At 35.0% G+C, this 18,943-nt stretch overlaps 1 protein-coding gene across 1 annotated transcript; it reads left to right on the top strand.

The window, feature by feature from the left end:
* Positions 1-6,245: 6,245 nt before the first annotated feature.
* LOC108979853 (metal tolerance protein 9-like) lies at positions 6,246-11,529 on the top strand. Its single transcript, XM_035687668.1, has 6 exons — positions 6,246-6,474; positions 8,596-8,708; positions 9,137-9,382; positions 9,762-9,842; positions 10,567-10,797; positions 11,018-11,529. The coding sequence occupies exons 1-6, from the start codon at positions 6,246-6,248 to the stop codon at positions 11,360-11,362; spliced, it is 1,245 nt and encodes a 414-aa protein (XP_035543561.1). The 3' UTR covers positions 11,363-11,529.
* Positions 11,530-18,943: the final 7,414 nt, after the last annotated feature.

Here is an 18,943-nt window from a genome sequence, read left to right as displayed (position 1 = left end):
GCAATGACTATCACCCCCCACTAAACCAAACCAAACTCTATAGGCTTTAGGTAGCCATAGAGGTCTACTTCAAAAATATGGGTATTGTATTTCTACAAGTACAAAGACTTAGGCCTCGTCTCGATAGTAAGATGAGATGAGATTATCTGTGAATAATAATAAAATAGTTTGTGAATAGTAACGAAATTGTTTGAGTTAATATGCTTTATAGGGTTTTGAAAAATGTGAGAGAAAAAATTTAATAAAAATATTATAAAATTAAAATATCATTATAATATAATTTTTTAATATAATTTTTATTTTGAAATTTAAAAAATTTGAATTATTTTTTGTGTTTTGTTTAGAAGTTTGGAAAAGTTGTAATGATTAGGTAATGATCAGATTAAAAAGTTGAAGATTTGAAATTAAAAAGTGTTTGTATTTGTAGTGTTTGGATATTGAAATGAGATAGAATGAGATGAGATGAGTTGAGACGATTTTACTATCCAAACCAGGTCTTAAGGCCCAATACGACGTGACGTATATGCCATGTAAAATGTTACATTAATCAAATCTCTAATGGTTTTTGTAAATGCAAGAGTTTGGTTAGGACTAGTTGACTAAGATGATAAGTTTGGATACGACTATGTGACGAATATGATAGATTTCAACAAATGTTGAGTTTTGTAATTTGGATTATTGTAAAACACTTTGAGTTTATCTAAATTTGTTTTGATATTATCTAAATGAAACTATCACTGTTGAGAAGATAAGTATCAGGCGCCAGCAAACCGTTAGCAGAATCCGTCGGTAGAGTTTCACTGTGACTTGGAAATTGCTTACAAAGATATATTTAAACTATCCTACTGATTAGGCAGTTGAGAGATTCAATTCTGGAGAATTTTTTAGGGCACTTTCCAATACTTGTTTTGGAGAGAAAGATTCCAAGGGAATTTTCATATTATTTCTCTCAAAAAGTGTGATCGTTGAACTAAGATTGAGATAGCGTGGTAGTGATTTAGCCACTAGAGTTCTAAGAGAAAAACCAATATTTGAAAATCAACAGAGGTACTGGTTGCTACTGCGGTAGAGACAAATGGGTCGTATGTCGTGTCAAGTAAGAGAGTCAATTGACAAAGATTTCGTAATTGGGACTTACTTGTACTTGATTTTCAAATAATAAAATTGATTTTTTTGAGTTTGACTGTCCTGTAGGATTTTACCTTTAAAGAGTTCTTTAAAGGGTTTTCCTTCATTACCAATCTTGATGTTATGCAATTGATTTATTTTATATTAATGTTTTCTTATCATATAATTGCATGATTAACGACTAATCAATTTGTTGAGTAAATTGGTAGAACGTTAATATAATTTACATTTAGAGAGGCCCAAATATTTGAGTTTCTGAATGCACAAATTAGTGACCTATATTTTACATTTAGAGAGGCTCATTTATAAACCTTAGTCACAATAAACATTCTCATCCAACCAATAATATTAGAACATTCATAAATCCCAATTAACATTTTCTCGACTTTGTTAGTTGACTATACAAAGTAGGGGTATAAATTTAAACTAGAAAATTGGACCAAACCTGACCGTTTGGATTGGTTTTGAATCGGTCCGGTCCAAGACCGGTTCTTGTAATGTCATGCAAACCAGCCGGAATCGGTCCTGTTCTAGTTTTAGGATTTCCCAGACCGGACCGAACCGGTTGATAAAAAATATATATAAATTAATATTTTATATATAAGTTTTATACAAAATTAAAATTATACAAAATATTATATATATATATATATATAAGTTTTACATATAATCTATAATTATATGTGAAATTTTTATATATAATATATATAATTATATATCATATATGAAATAATTTCATATTATAATATATAAATTATAACATAAAATGTTCATCTTAAATATGAATATTTGTAATTTGTTTGATCATATGCTATTAATATAATTATATATAAGATAATGTTATTATAAAATAAAAGTTTAATTTTAAAAATAAAAATTTAATTGATCATATATTATATAGCTATACTAATATATAGTTTATAACTAATACTAATATATAGTTATACTAATAGTCTAATATTAATACTATTATACAGTCTAATAATTTATATAGCTATACTAATTTATAAGTTTATAACTAATACTAATATATAGTTTATAACTAATATTAATATATAACTATACTAATAGTCTAATATTAATAGTATTATATAGTCTAACATATTATATAGCTATACTAATATATAAGTCTATAACTATTTAACTAATACTAATAGTTTAATATAGACTACAGTTATACTTATACTAAATCACTATAACTAATATTAATATATAACTATACTAATAGTCTGATATTAATACTATTATATAGTCTAATATAATATATAGCTATACTAATATATAAGTCTATAACTATTTAACCAATACTAATAGTCTAATGTAGACTATAGTTATACTTATACTAATATAGTTATACTAAATCACTATAACTGATACTAATATATAACTATACTAATAGTCTAATGTTAATACTATTATAGAGTCTAATATATTATATAACCATATTAATATATAAGTCTATAACTATTTAACGAATACTAATAGTTTAATGTAGACTATAGTTATACTTATACTAATATAGTTATACTAAATCACTATAACTGATACTAATATATAACTATACTAATAGTCTAATATTAATACTATTATATAGTCTAATATATTATATAACCATATTAATATATAAGTCTATAACTATTTAACTAATACTAATAGTCTAATATAGACTATAGTTATATTTATACTAACATAGTTATACTAAATCAATATAACTGATACTAATATATAACTATATTAATAGTCTAATATTAATACTATTATATAGTCTAATATATTATATAGCTATACTAATATACAAGTCTATAACTATTTAACTAATACTAATAGTCTAATGTAGACTATAGTTATACTTATACTAATATAGTTATACTAAATCAGTATAACTGATATTATATATAACTATACTAATAGTCTAATATTAATACTATTATATAGTCTAATATATTATATAACCATATTAATATATATAAGTCTATAACTATTTAACTAATACTAATAGTCTAATGTAGACTATAGTTATACTTATACTAATATAGTTATACTAAATCACTATAATTGATACTAGTATATAACTATACTAATCGTCTAATATATTATATAGCTATACTAATATATAAGTCTATAATTATTTAACTAATACTAATAGTCTAATGTAGACTATAGTTATACTTATCCTAATATAGTTATATTAAATCACTATAACTAATACTAATATATAGCTATACTAACAGTCTAATATTAATACTATCATATAGTCTAATATATTATATAGCTATACTAATATATAACTAATAGTAATAGTCTAATATAAACTATAGTTATACTAATCAGTAATCACTATAACTAAATCATTATTAATCACTATAACCAAGTCACTATAGTCTATAACTATTAACTATGTATTAAAAGTATTACAAATATATATAAATTATAATTATCAATTTCCCAAACCATCAATTTTTTTTAAAAAAATTATCATTTAAAAAAAACAATTGAAAATAGAAATTAAAGGAAACAACGCCGTTTCCTCTCACAATTCCAGTTTATACCATAAGACATAAACCCTAAAACAATTTCAAACGGCGCCCCTCTCCTGATCATTCTCGTCTCTCATCTCTGCCTCTCTAATCTCCCTCTCGTCTCCGTCTCTCTACCTCCCTTCACCGGCCGTCGCACATACCGTGACTCATGGCATCACTATCATCGTTGTCGAACCTCCACACACAGACTTACGGCCTCTCCTCACTCTCATCTCTCGTCTCCGCCTCTCTAGTCTCTGCCTCTACTCTGCCCTCTCGTCTTCGTCTCTCTACCTCCCCTCACTGGCCGTCGCACATACCGTGAGCTCACGAAATCATTGTCTTCGGCGAACCTTCCCGCACGGTATTACGGCCTCACCTCATGTCTCCGGTCTCTATTTCTTCAATTCCTCACGGTAATCTTTTTCCATTATTTTTTCATTTAACTTATTTAAGTTATTTGAAATTAATTCAAGTTATATGAATCATTAGGGTTTTGTGATTGTGTTTGTATTATTAGGATTTTGTGATTGTGATTGTAAAATTACTTGAAAGTACAGTTTATTGTTGATGGGAAGCTTCTGTAATTCCCCTCCATATGCATGAACTAGAAGTCTGTGTTTGTGTATATGGATTAACTTTTTTGAATTTATATGTGTTTTTGTGTGTCTGTGTGTTTGTTTATATGTATATGTTTCTGTGTGTGTGTTAGTGTATTGGAACATTTGAAACTTCCGAAGATAATTGAACATTTGAATTTATATGTGTGTTTGTGTGTGTCAGTGTATATATCTGTGTGTGTGTGTGTGTTTGATAGTTTGTGTATATGGATTGCACTGTAAAACAGATTAGGTGTTTTATATATGTGTTTGATAGTTAGTTTGTGTATATGGATTGCACTGTAAAACAGATTGTGTGTTTTATATGTATATTTGATAGTTTGTATATATGAATTTTTTTATTAAAAAACCAGAAAACCGGACCGGAAATCGGTAAAACTGGAGATACCGGTTTAGGAGGATAATCAGTGCGTAATCAGTTTTGAAAAATACAAAACCGGTACATACCGGTTCAGTCCTAAATTTGGTCTAAAACCGGACCCATTACAACCCCTAATACAAAGTATAGAGAGACACAATTTTAAATATATAGTTATGTGGGGTTTTGTCTAAAAATATTAAAACTGGCAATATTTTATATGCTACAGGGCCCATATAATTTGTGTCTCTAAACTTAAAACCGTACCTTACAACAAATTAGTATATATCAACCCTTGTCAAAACAAGGTGGAGGTTTTTGTTCAATGAACAATGAACATGCACCGTCCGAACAACAACGCGGAAAACCGACCATTTCAAAGACAACAACTTTCACAGCCAAAAAGAAATAGTTGGGTATTGATCATCTTTTCGATGCAATAAAAGATGAAACGTGCAAGATTCGACGACAAATTCTCCAGTCATGGTCATCAAAATGATCGTTACAAAGCAACCATACAAAAACTGTAGCCATTATTTTATGACAGACACTACTATATAGTATATACTCTTCTGAACTTTACTATATATACATATGATTGAAAGACAATTTTCCAAAGTACTCTTTTTTGTTGGTTCCTAAGATACTGATGCATGGAAAGACCATCACAATGGACTGAAGCATATACCTTTTGGGAGTGATGTACAGAAAATACTGTCTTTTACGAGAAACCAAGGCTGGCGGGGCGGTTCACGTACATATCATCAAAAAGCATAAAAATCCAGAATTTCTCAATATTCCTTCCTTGGTGGTAGCTGTCAATGAACAAGGTTTTGGGGCTGTTCCTCATTATTAATACAAAAACATCATGTCCAATTAATAATACAGTGTCCTGATGAGTTCTTCATGTATTCGATATTTAATTTGTTGTTTGTGAAGTTATTTTTGAGTAATTTTTAATAAAAATAAAGAAAATATTTTAGTCACAAAATAATCACGCAAAAGTAAACTCACAAATTTATGTAGTTTAATGTGATACGTCAGATTGTAAAGTTATTTTTATTATAAAATAGACCTAACGAGTTCCATAAACCCACATCAGTTTGTAGGTTTACATTGTACATACGTATAATCTCTTTGCAGTGTCTATACCTATACAATTTTTTTTATATAATTTTTTTTATTTAAATAGAGGATAATTATATAAAATTTAAAATTCGAATAAACCCCAACTAAATGAACTAATTATCAGATAGTTTCAAAATTATTAATATCATTATCATTAAAATCACATATAGGTGTACTGAGTATTACGAAGGAAATAAGCTGATGACAAGTGGCTGTTTGTTATAGATCATTGCTATGATGATAAGTGGCTGAGATTTGTGTGTATACATGCAAACCGAGGCAATAGAATAAAGAATGTAACACTCGATCGATACGTATATACGTGTCCCTCTCTCTCTCTCTCTCTCCCTCTCTCTCCTCTAAGTGGGAGGAAGTTACAAGCTTTGTAGTAGTCTGAGACTGCAGTGGAATACGTGTGTGTCTGTCTATATAAAGGAAGTTTGAGAGGCAAACTATATGTGTGTGAGAGTGAGAGAAGCATAACACTTGTCAATGGAGGAGAAGTGTGGAGTTCAAAGTGATCCAACATGTACTGGAGATTGCAGAAGGGAGACGACGACGATTCTGCAGCCACCGGAAGCCGAAACTGCCAAAGCGTTGAAGCGCCAGAAATCCTCATGGAGACTCGACGTCAAGGAGTTCCAACTGCCCCAGAAAAGAGCCGATGATCATGATCACGATCATACTCCCTCCACTTTCCGACGCCTTCTTCGGAGTAACAGTAAGTCTTCTTTTCTTCTGCGCTTTCGTTACCGACTACGTACGTTTCATGAGGAGGACTGGATTTCATAGAAAATAAACATAGAAGAAAGGAAGTCTTGTGGATTTATCGAGTTTTTTCAATATATTAAATGCTGAACTTTGCCCAAGGCACGCCATTGGAGCAATCTCTTGGAATCCCATACAGCCTTTCCCTGACCATGAATTTGGTTTCTAGAGTTTTAATGACTTTATGATCTAGGGTGAGAGATAAATATATATCATGACTCTATGATATGGATAACTATCTGAATGAACGTTGAATAAGGTTTTGATGGTGAGATGAGATGATCATGATTTTAAATAAAAGTTGAAAGTTAAATAAATATTATTATAAAATTCATAACTATTTGATAACTTAATTGTTTTAGCTTCTTGGTATATGAGGGAAAAAAAAAAGTGTACAGTTGAGATTAGATACATGAATTGCAAGTTTATTTGAAATAAAAATTTTATATACAATTATTTTTGCGTATTATTTGTACACTCTACTAATATGATTGACTGCGTCATTTTTTTTAATATAAAATAACTACTTTGACTAATCAAATCAATAGAATGTACAAAAATGATTATATATAACAGAACTTTATATTAAATGCTTGAATTGCATTATGCATAACTTTTAATATTTTTCTTAATATTGAAATAATCGATTTAAAATTGTTACGAATCACCCGATTCAGTCTTATTCACTGAATCGGTCCATACATACCCGATTCCGAATTCGATCAAGTCTTAATTAGAGGATCAAATTAATTCATGGCCATAGAAGGTGGAGAATGAAACTAAATAATGTTTACGATTCATCACTCCGGATATATGGGACTCATTATAATTGTCATACTCATAATTATAAATAGCAGAACCCGTATGACTACATGCATGGCTACTATCACCAGAAATATTGACCCAAAAACAATAGAAAAATATTATTTTACCCAATCAACTTGCCCCTCATTTTGACATTTCATATATTTTAATTTTTTTTAATTTTTTTTATTTAATAGTTAAGAAAATAATTATTAATGTATTGATATTTTTTTATATTTTAAAAAATGTTTTAAAATAATAAAAAAAATAGAAAATGTCAATTTGGTCTAGCCATATAATAGAGCGGTGCTACTCGGATAGCAAAGTAGCACCGCTCTGAAGATCACTAGAGTCCTTTGATGTATGATCTTTTAAATATTATTTTGAAAAGTCATATTTGTAGGCCATGGGAGGACACGGCTCAATGGTGTTATTAAGCGAGATGATAGTTGAGTTGAGATGAGATAAGAATTGAAAGTTAAATAAAATATTATTTTTAAATATTATTTTTGTTTTAAAATTTGAAAATATTGAATTATTTATTATATTTTGTTTAAAAATTTGAAAAAATTGTAATGACTAAAAGAGATGAATTGAAATAATCTTCGAATCCAAACAACCCAATTTGGAGAAATTTCAAATTAAGCAAAAAATGGAAAGTATTCTCACTCTCAAGGTCTTTTAAATGTCTCCTTTCCGTCGCAAATTTAAATGAGGCAGATAATATTAGATGGACAATGCTACGGTGACTATCAAATGTGCTCACTAAATGTGCACACTAATATAAATGAGTTTTTTCATTTTTTTAATCATTGTTTAAACATTCTTAATCATTAAAAAATAATAATAAAATATATAAATTTACTAATAGTCACTTAACCATTAATAAAAAAAATATATGAGTAGACACATTTGATAGGCATATTTGATAATCATACTACTATTTTCCATGTTGGATAGATCACACGTACACTTACTATTGCCAGTATATGTCGTGGATGATGGTTGTTTAAAGCTGATTTTTCCTTTGGTCCCTGCCGTGGCTGTTATATATTTTTAACTCAACTCTGGACAAGATTGTTCCCCAAAGATTAATCTTCTAATTTTTCTTGTCTTGTTAAGACAGCAGTTTGAAATTCAGTTGCTAATGTGTCTGAAATTCAGATATCTGATTTGATTTATTATATATGTATCCTTGCGCTTTTCTCGCCTGGCTTCCAATTTATTTGTGAACATTGATTGATATACGTTATCATTCTCTTTATCCCAGGGAAACAAACCAAGGTTTCGGGATATTATAGGAAACAAGAAAAGATCCTTGAAGGGTTCAATGAGGTGGAGACCATGAGTGACACAGGTGGTTTTCCAGGAAGTCTCACAAAGGTTGGTTGTTTTGGTATATCATTAACACCTAACCTTTTATTGGTCGATACGTTCCAGTTAGTTTTTAGAGTTTTAGGAAATAAAACATGATTATGTTAGGATTTTGGACAATATGGTGCAGACCTAGCTCAAGTTTGAGAGGGCAAGTATTACGTGATTAGCGAGTAATTCTATATACAACCGTGAAGTGCATAAACACTATAATTGTTTTGAAAAAAAGTGAGAACTACTATTAAAACATTAATTTTTTTCTTTTTTTAAAAGCAATTACGTGATAGTTACAAAATTCACGGTTACAAATATACAATATTTGAATGAAAGTATTATCGTTAATTATTTTATATCTATACAATTCACCCAGAACTGAGTATGAAGATGGTCAATGAGAGAGTTAAATACTATCATTAACCAATTCTTACATTATTCAGGATGAAATGGAGCAGCTTGCCCAGAGTGAGAGGATGGCAGTTAATGTGTCGAACATAGCAAACTTGGTGCTTTTTGCAGCAAAGGTGTTTGCTTCTGTTGAGAGCAGCTCATTGGCGGTTATTGCCTCAACCTTGGATTCTTTCTTGGATCTCTTGTCAGGGTGTATTTTATGGTATACATCATATGCCATGAGGAAGCCAAACCACTATCGCTATCCAATTGGAAAGAATCGGATGCAACCTGTGGTGAGGCATCAAACTTGTGTGGGAAAATTCAGTTCTTGTGCATGTGTTGGAAAACATGTTAAAGTTTTTTCTGAATTGGCCTTTTGATTAGAGAAAGATGGCCGGACAAGTGGCCTTTTAGGGATAAAATTGGAAGCCAGTTAAGTCAGCACTCTGAGGTAGATTAACGATAGATTATTTTCAGACTGTAATTTCAAGAGTGAAAATCGTTTTTGGTATGTGCAACCAAGGCTTGCCAGTAATCCTCAAAAACCATGGTGGAAAAGCTGCATTTGAACAATGCATATTAATATGTCATTGCCTCTTAAAGTTGTCCATAAAGTGATCAGCTTTCTTTTTAGTTACACTAAGTGTATACTAATCAAGCTTGAGCATGCAGGGTATCATTGTTTTTGCATCAGTAATGGCAACTCTTGGATTACAAATATTGCTCGAATCTGCTCGACAAATAATTGCTAAGGTATGTAACTTTAATTTTATTTACTCAAATAATTATGACCTACACAACTAATTAGAGCTGGGTTCAGACTCAGAGTTTGACCCAAAATTGGCATAAAGATTTTCTTGGGCTAATATGTATGATGTTACGAACCCACTAGGTAGAACTCACCATTGAAAACCGGCTTACAAGGGAAGGGTGCCGAGGGGCTTATAAACTACCAACCAATCCCATACTTAGTCGATATGAGATCGTAACATACAACTAGTTTCAGCTCGGTAATAATTTTATCAGTTCTTAGTCATAGCAGGGTGTTTTCATTTCATTTTTCCTTAATCTCAGCATTATCGCATGAGCACATGTGAGCATAATTTGCTATATATACACCTTTATTTAATGATTTTAAATGCTATGTTATCTGGTGGCTGGTTCAATTATATGGTGTAGAGAGTATCCAATACATGTAGCCCTACTCCCTCTACTGCAGTAGTGGTGCTCTATGATATAGAAGTCTTCAATCATCAAAATCATTAACATACAATTATCATGATTAACTGATAGTATTTAGTCAATTTGCTCTGCAGTCATTTAGAGTTTAGAATTTGAACATTTGTTTTCATTCACAATGCCATCTACATCAACAAATTTCTATTTTTATCTGTTAATAATATATTGGATGTAGGAAACTGTTTTATCTTACAAGATGTCTATTTCATTACTAACACTATCATTTTCTTGATTACAGTCTCGCCCTGAAATGGATCATCACCAGGAGAAATGGGTAATTGGGATTATGGTTTCTGTCACGGTGGTGAAGTTTGTGCTCATGGTTTACTGTCGAAGATTTGAAAACGAAATTGTTAGAGCATATGCTCAAGATCATTTTTTCGATGTTATTACCAATTCAGTCGGTTTAGCAGCAGCTGTCCTAGCTGTCAGATATCACTGGTGGATTGATCCTGCTGGAGCCATTATAGTAAGTTCAAATTAAGACATGAATTTCTTTTATTTTCTTTATCTCTACAAAGCATATCAATGTAATGCATAAAAGCCTTTATTTTTCTCCTATTTCCACCACATTTGTCAGCAATCATGTCCTTCATGAGAATAGAAGGAAACTTAATTGGGAAGTAGATGGGAATTTCCCTTCAACCTTAGTTTACAACAATTAATAACTTCTTGAAACTATAATGCAGATAGCATTATATACAATCAATACATGGTCGAGGACAGTGATTGAGAATGTATGGTCTCTGATTGGAAGAACTGCACCACCTGATTTCTTGGCAAAACTTACATATATGATATGGAACCACCATGAAGATATCCAGTATATTGACACAGTTAGAGCATACACCTTTGGCTCTCAGTACTTTGTGGAGGTTGACATTGTCTTGCCAGAAGATATGTATCTGAACCAGGCACATAACATTGGTGAGACACTTCAAGAAAAGCTTGAGCAACTCCCTGAAGTTGAACGAGCCTTTGTGCATATAGATTTTGAGTTTACTCACAGACCAGAACACAAGGCCAGGACTTGAGGGCAATGAATTGCTGGTGCTAGCAATGACCATATTTCGGGTTATCACAGTACCAGAGCCTCAAAAGCCTTTTACTGATTTTCTTTTGTTTACACGTTATGTTAATATCTTTTTTGTATTAAATACCATACGACTGTACTATTGCTATATTACATCTACACTTTGTACTTTTGTTTTGTACCACAATGTATTCTTTATATAAAACTTTCCTTCTTATAATAAGACAGATGTATGAAAGTCAATACTAAAGATGTAGCCTATTAAAATTTATTGGCCATGGATATGGACCTCTCTCTGCTATTGTTATCAAGATTTTTGCTAGAAAAAGTGCACGGGAAATAGATCACCTTCGGCTCCCTGATCCGCAGTCCAACTCTCAGTTTTTCCTATTAAGAAATGATAATTGCAGTCGTGAGTGTGTAAGCAGCGTACAATCACTTTGAAAAAAGTGAATAAATACGACTCACATGAAAAAAATTAATTTTTTAAGAGTGGACCTCACTCTTTTTTAAATTGACTGCACGGCGTTTGCGTACTCCACAACTGCATATAGCATTACTAATGTCGCTTAATGCTCCTTGATTCTCACACTCTGACACCTCATGTCGATATCTTTTATTCCGACTCTTGTTTTTAGCAAACTTAATTAAAATGAATTATCGTAGAAGATCTTTATAAGTCTTAGTAGAGTATCAACAATTTGAAGACCATTCACTATAATGGTATAAGAATTCATAGCATAATAAGCTCCTTATACACTCTCACCCCCCGTGTTCTCACTCTCTCTGCACTTTTCCCTTGAAGTTCCCCATTGTGCCTTCTCAATTTCACTCTCACGCACAGGACCCACACAGTTGAATTAATGAAGCTCAGCAGATCCACCCCTCAAGCCGACATATACGTCTAGGTCGAACATAATTGCTGGCACGGCACCAACTACATCTCAAACCTCTAGCACACTCAAGCCCATCCATTCGACCTCCTTGTCTCTCGGTATTCATCTCACATCACCTCCGTGAGCAATATAGAAGCTAATCAGTAAGCTCCCTTTCTCTTCTTTTCTTATGTTCCTCTTTCTTTTATACTCTCGGCCCTCAGGTCCAAGTCCCTATCACAAACACTATTCTCCTCCTGAATTAAACCACCACAAGCAAATGCCATACTTCACAATGCTACTTGATCTTCTCTAATCCTTACTTAATTGGTAAGGCTTGCCTTGCGACTTGATCTTCTTTAATCCTTGCTAGACTGCGGACTGTTGGGGCTTCAAATTTGCTTGTATGACAAATTGTTATGGATCTAAATATATGATTTGTAAATCGGCAGAATAGGAAAAAGATGGAGGGATTGTCAATACAAAAAAAAAAAAGATGCTTGCAGGTTTTGTATGTGGGAAAATGACAAAGAAAACTCTGGAAATAAAAATGATATTAGGGTTCTTTCGAGGGAATCCCTTAACCTCCTAGCAAAAGTCCAAATTCATGCAATAACACAGTCTGCCCTCTGACACTACAGACCATCCTTCATATCCACGTGGGGATACAATATGAGCAAATAACATAACAACACGTGTTAAAGGAAAATAACTAACTATGGAATGAAAAGAAAACAAGAAGGAAAGAAATAGTCTTCTGGAATCTTCAGCACCCAGATGGACGGTGCGTTTCAGTAACCTTCAGCTGTGCGTTTTGAGTCCCTGACTCCTTACTAGATGGTGCGTTTAATGAGGCAAAAGCTATGCCTTTTGAGTTGCTTAGCGTGTAAGTCCCCCAATCTTCTACTTCAAGTTCAGTTCTCCTATCTCTGGCTTTTGCTTTTCTTCTTCTCCCGTGCAAACCCTCACTCTCTGCTCTTCTCCTTCTTGCCATCGCAGAGGATCATAACAAACCCCCCTATTAAAGAACCTTGCCCACAAGGTTCGGGTAGAGCTCCTTCAACCTCCAAAGTTGTTCCCATCTATTGTTCTTCGAAGAAGCCCCGATCCACTTTACTAAAACCTCCGTGAGAGCCTTGTCTCCTTGCCGTTTAATTCTTCTGTCGATGATGGCCTCTAGTTCGGGTAGAAGTTCCCCTTCGGTGTTGATTGGAGGAAGTGTAGGAAGCGGACAGATTTGGCTTCCGAGCTTGCGTTTCAGACAGAAAACGTGAAAGATCGGGTGGATCCTTGACGATGGTAGCAGATCAAGCTTGTAGGCGACCCTTCCAACCCGTTGCACTATCTGAAATGGCCGGTAAAATTGCGGGGATAGTTTGAGGTTGTGCCGTCCCGAGAGTGAGTTCTGTCTATACAGCTGTAAACGAAGGTAAACACAGTCGCCCTTCATAAAATATCGTTTTGTTCTCCTCCTGTCAACATAAAGTTTCATCCTTTGTTGCGATGCTTCCAAATTCTGCTTGAGCAATGTGTTGATTTGATCTCTTGTGCGTAACTGTTTATCAACTGCATCATTGATGGCTGTGCCTGGTATATATGAACTGAGTTTCGGAGGACAATACCCATAGAGAGCCTCAAATGGGTAAAATTTGGTCGAAGTGTGGTATGAGGTGTTATACCATCATTCAGACAGTGGTAACCACTGCACCTAGCCCTTAGGTTTAGCTCCTGCATAGCAACGTAGGTAACCTTCAAGAGTTTTGTTGAGCGCCTCGATTTGACCATCAGTTTCCGGGTGGTAAGCTGAACTGTAATGTATGGTAGATCCCTACAACTCAAATAAAGCCTTCCAAAAAGTGCTTAGAAATATAGGGTCACGGTCAGAAAGTATGATCTTAGGAAGACCATGTAATTTAAGCACTTCTTTGAGAAATAATTGGGCTACCCCAGTAGCTGTGTATGGGTGTGCCAAGGCCATAAAATGGCCATATTTTGTTAGTCGATCCACAACCACTAATATTAAACTGACCCCTTGGGCTTTAGGCAGTCCCTCAATAAAGTCTAATGAGATTGCTTCCCATGCTTGAGTTGGAATGGGAAGAGGTTGAAGAAGGCCAGGCGGTAAAATGCGTTATGTTTTATTCACCTGACATACATCACACTCTCGTACTAGCTGTTTGATGTCTTTTTTCATTCTCCGCCAAAAGAAATCTCTTTTTGCTCTCTGGTATGTCTTCAAATACCTAGAGTGACCAGCTTGAGGGTCAGAGTGTATAAAATTTAGGACCTTAGCCTTGAATGAGGACTGCGGATCTATGACCAGTCTACACTTCTTCAAGATCAAACCCTGTCTTAGAACGTAACCTTTAGGCCCTTGCTGACTTGTAGTTAGCTGGTGTATGATCTCACTCAACTCAGGTGATGCTACATAAGTCATCTTGAGTTCCTCTATCCAATCTGGTGTGGGGAATGTAAGAAGGCCCAAAAACCCATTTGATGTCAATTCTGGTTCATTTCTTCGCGAAAGGGCATCAACCACTTTATTTTCTTTGCCCTATTTATACTGGATAGAGAAATCATATCCCATCAGTTTCGTGATCCATTTTTGTTGTTTAATCGTGCCCACCTTTTGCTCAAGCAAGTACTTGAGTGACTGCTGGTCTGTTTTCACAATAAAAGTCTGGCTCAATAAATAGGGCCTCCATTTGTGGACTACCGTGACAAGAGCCAACAGTTCTTTTTCATATGTAGAGAGGTCAAGAGCTTTCCCCTTTAATGCCTTACTTAAAAAGGCAATAGGCTATCCTGCTTGCATTAACACTGCCCCAACTCCACATCCACTTGCATCGCACTCAATGGTGAAGTTTTGTGTAAAATCAGACAACCTTAAAACTGGTGGTTGTGAAACAGCAGCTTTAAGTTCCAAAAATGCCTTATGAGCTTTGTCATCCCACTTGAACGAATTTTTCTTTAGTAGATTCGTGAGTGGGGCTGCGATAAGGCCATAACCCTTAATAAACTTCCGCTAATAAACCGTCAAGCCTAGGAAGCCCCTCAAGCTTTTAGTGTTCAATGGAGTAGGCCATTCAATCATTGCTTCTACCTTCTCTGGATCAGCCTTAACACCCTGCCCTGACACAATATGACCCAAATAATCGACCTCATGCACCCCAAATTGACAGTTGGACAGCTTAGCAAACATATGATGCACAGATAGGGTTTTCAGAACCTGTTGTAAACATCCAATATGTTGCTCCATGGTGCTGTTGTACACCAAGATGTCGTCAAAAAATACTAAGACAAACCTCCTCAAATAAGGCCTAAAAATGGTGTTCATTAGCCCTTGAAAGGTGGAGGGGGCGTTGGTAAGCCCAAAAGGCATTACCAAGAACTCATAGTGGTCCTCATGAGTTCGGAAGGCCGTTTTAGGAATATCCTCGGTACTACTCCTATTTGGTGATATCCGGACCTAAGGTCCAGTTTGGAGAATACTGTTGCTTCATGTAATTCATCTAATAATTCGTCAATCACCGGTATGGAAAACTTGTCCTTCACTGTTTCCTTGTTTAAGGCCCTATAGTCGACACATAAGTGCCAACTCCCATCAGCTTTACAGACCAGTAGGACTGGAGATGAAAAAGGACTTGAGCTTGGCCTAATAACCCCTGTTTTAAGAAGATCTGCCACTATTTTTTCAATCTCTGTTTTCTGATAGTAAGGATATCGATAAGGCCTTGTAGAGATAGGGCTTGTGCCTTCCTGCAGCACAATTCTATGGTCGTGAGACCTCACAGGTGGCAACCCAGTTGGCTCCGCAAAAACATTTTGAAAAGCTGTTAAGACTTTTTTTTATTTCAGGATTCTGCACTTCACTAGTTACTAGTGCAGGTTGGGCATTCAGTTGTAATATTAGGCCTTTTCCTTTGTAAAGAGAATTTATAAACATCTTGTGGCAATCACCAAAAGAGGTTTCTTCCAGTTTAAGGCCCTTCAACTCCACTGTTTTTCCGCACCATAGAAACTGCATGTACAAAGCAGAAAAATTCCAAACAATAGATCCAAGGGATTCCAACCACTAAATCCCTAATACAACATCGCAGCCCGCTAAGGGTAACACAAAATAAGAAGGTTTAAAACAAGCCCCTTGGATCTTAGTGACCACCTCACTACAATATCCCAAAGTTTTAACAATATCACCATTTGCTACTTGCACTTTCAGATGCACATCCTCATTAACCTGCAACGTAGTTCTTTTAATTATAGATGGGTCCAGGAAGTTATGAGTACTTCCTGAATCCACTAAAATAATTACAGAAACAGTACCTATATTTCCAAGTAATCTCATAGTTTTGGGACACGGGGTACCTGTTATGGCATTAAGAGAAATGACAGGTCCTTCCTCTGGAGTTGGTTGTGAAGCTGTCTCACCCAAATCTGTTGTGTCATAGAACACCTCTTCTCCTTTGTCTTGGCAAATCTGGTCTGTGGCTTGTAAGAAGTAAATCTTTGGGGCTTTACACACATGATTTGGATTCCATTTTTCATCACAATGGTAACATAAACTACGCTTCCTCATCCATTTGGCTAGAGGAAATCTTCCGTATGGGGGTAGGGGTTCTTGGAGTTTGTGTTGTAGTAGCATTAGGAACTGACCACTGACTTCCAGTGGTATTTTGTTGGTTGTTTTGATCTCCCCATGGTTTGACAAATTTTTTTTTTACTAACGCAATATTCCTCTTGTATTTTTGCGAGGCCATGTGCTGCGTTTAGGCTCACGGGATTCAATAAGCGAAGAGGAAGGTGATGCGTTTAGGCTCACGGGATTCAATAAGCGAAGAGGAAGACGAATCTCATCTTTGAGTCCGCTTAAGAAGCAGCTCAACTTGTGTGTTTCGGACAGTCCTTTGAGTCGGTTTGAGAGAGCCTCAAACTGACCCTTGTAAACAGCCACTGTGGACGTCTGTTTCAGCCTGGTGAGAGCTTCCATCGGGTCATCGTATGCTCTGGGGCCAAAACGCTGTTGCAGGGCTTGAGAAAAAATTTTCCAGCATCTAAACTGCCCTGTGTCAAACGCATCCTTGTACCAAATGAGTGCCTCACCCTCTATGTGATACGAATCCATTATTAATCGCTGCGTAGGAGGTGTTTGATAGCATGTAAAGTAATGAGACACCTTGAACTGCCAAGCTGCTGGGTCTTCTCCATTGAAGTGAGGAAAGTCTAGTTTGACCCCCCTGGGTCTTTGCCTGCAGTGATCCATTTCATACTCTCCTTCCCCATGTTGAACACGCTGATGCTCCTAGGTTTGTTTAGCTAGGATTGTTCTCATCATATCTGTCATTTAGTGCATTTGCTCTCTTAGATATTAGATTGCTTGTTCATGATGAACTAGCATTTCTTGTTGTTGTTGTTTTGTTCTTGGATTTGGATTTTCAGCCATTAGGAACGTATGGCTCTAGATACCACTTGTTATGGATCTAAATATATGATGTGTAAATCGGCGGAATAGAGAAAAGATGGAGGGATTGTCAATACAAAAAAAAAGATGGTTGTAGGTTCTGTATGTGGGAAAATGACAAAGAAAACTCTAGAAATAGAAATGATATTAGGGTTCTTTCGAGGGAATCCCTTAACCTCCTAGCAAAAGTCCAAATTCATGCAATAACACAGTCTGCCCTCTGACACTACAAACCCTCCTTCATATCCACGCAGGAATACAATATGAGCTAATAACATAACAACACGTGTTAAAGGAAAATAACTAACTATGGAATGAAAAGAAAACAACAAGGAAAGAAATAGTCTTCTAGAATCTTCAGCACCCGGATGGACGGTGTGCTTCAGTAACCTTTAGCTATGCATTTTGAGTCCCTGACTCCTTACTAGACGGTGCGTTTAATGAGGCTAAAGCTATGCGTTTTGAGTTGCTTAGCGTGTAAGTCCCCCAATCTTTTACTTCAAGTTCAGTTCTCCTATCTCTGGCTTTTACTTTTCTTCTTCTCCCTTGCGAACCCTCACTCTCTGCTCTTCTCCTTCTTGCCATCGCAGAGGATCATAACACAAATACTGTATGCTGAGAGGAATTGATATACCGGGCAAATATCGTGTGCGAGTATCATGCTGGAGATTGTTAATTCTTGTCCGTTATATCATTAAATCACTATTAACGATGGTTGGATTCAAATTCTACATCAGTGCATTTTGGCGATCATGGCCTTGGTTTCAGCTTGGTAGGCTCATGGCTTTTGGCTTTGGGTCCATGGTCTCTTGTGATGTAGGGTTCAACCCAATTCCTTTGAGGAAATATTTGACCTAGCAGTTGCCCCACAAATTCCTACCGCATGAGTGTGACCAAAATTTATCATTCCTCTCACTTTTTTTGCGTCGCTTCAGTGACCTTTGTGCGCCCAACTTCCACTTGCATTTAATCACCCTAAGTGGCAAGAGTGAGACATTTCAGCTTCTCTACATGTTCCATCTCCACTCGTATTCATTCTCCTTGGTGACACATATAGCCATGTTTACGATAATGTGTGCTGGCTTACCTCCCATGTCCTTTCATGCAGAGCAGATCACGAGATTTGCTCATTTTACCTATGTTAGTAACTCCTGTTGTTTCCTTGTTGGGGGTTGTCCAACCGTTGCTATCATATTTTAAATTCCCTTCTTCACATTTTTTTATTTCCTATCGTTGTACTCTCCTTCAA

This window comes from Juglans regia, chromosome 2 (assembly GCF_001411555.2).
Source record: "Juglans regia cultivar Chandler chromosome 2, Walnut 2.0, whole genome shotgun sequence".
Lineage (NCBI taxonomy): Eukaryota > Viridiplantae > Streptophyta > Magnoliopsida > Fagales > Juglandaceae > Juglans > Juglans regia.
The sequence above is the reverse complement of the archived record's forward strand: the minus strand, read 5'-3'. Positions and strand labels throughout refer to the sequence as shown.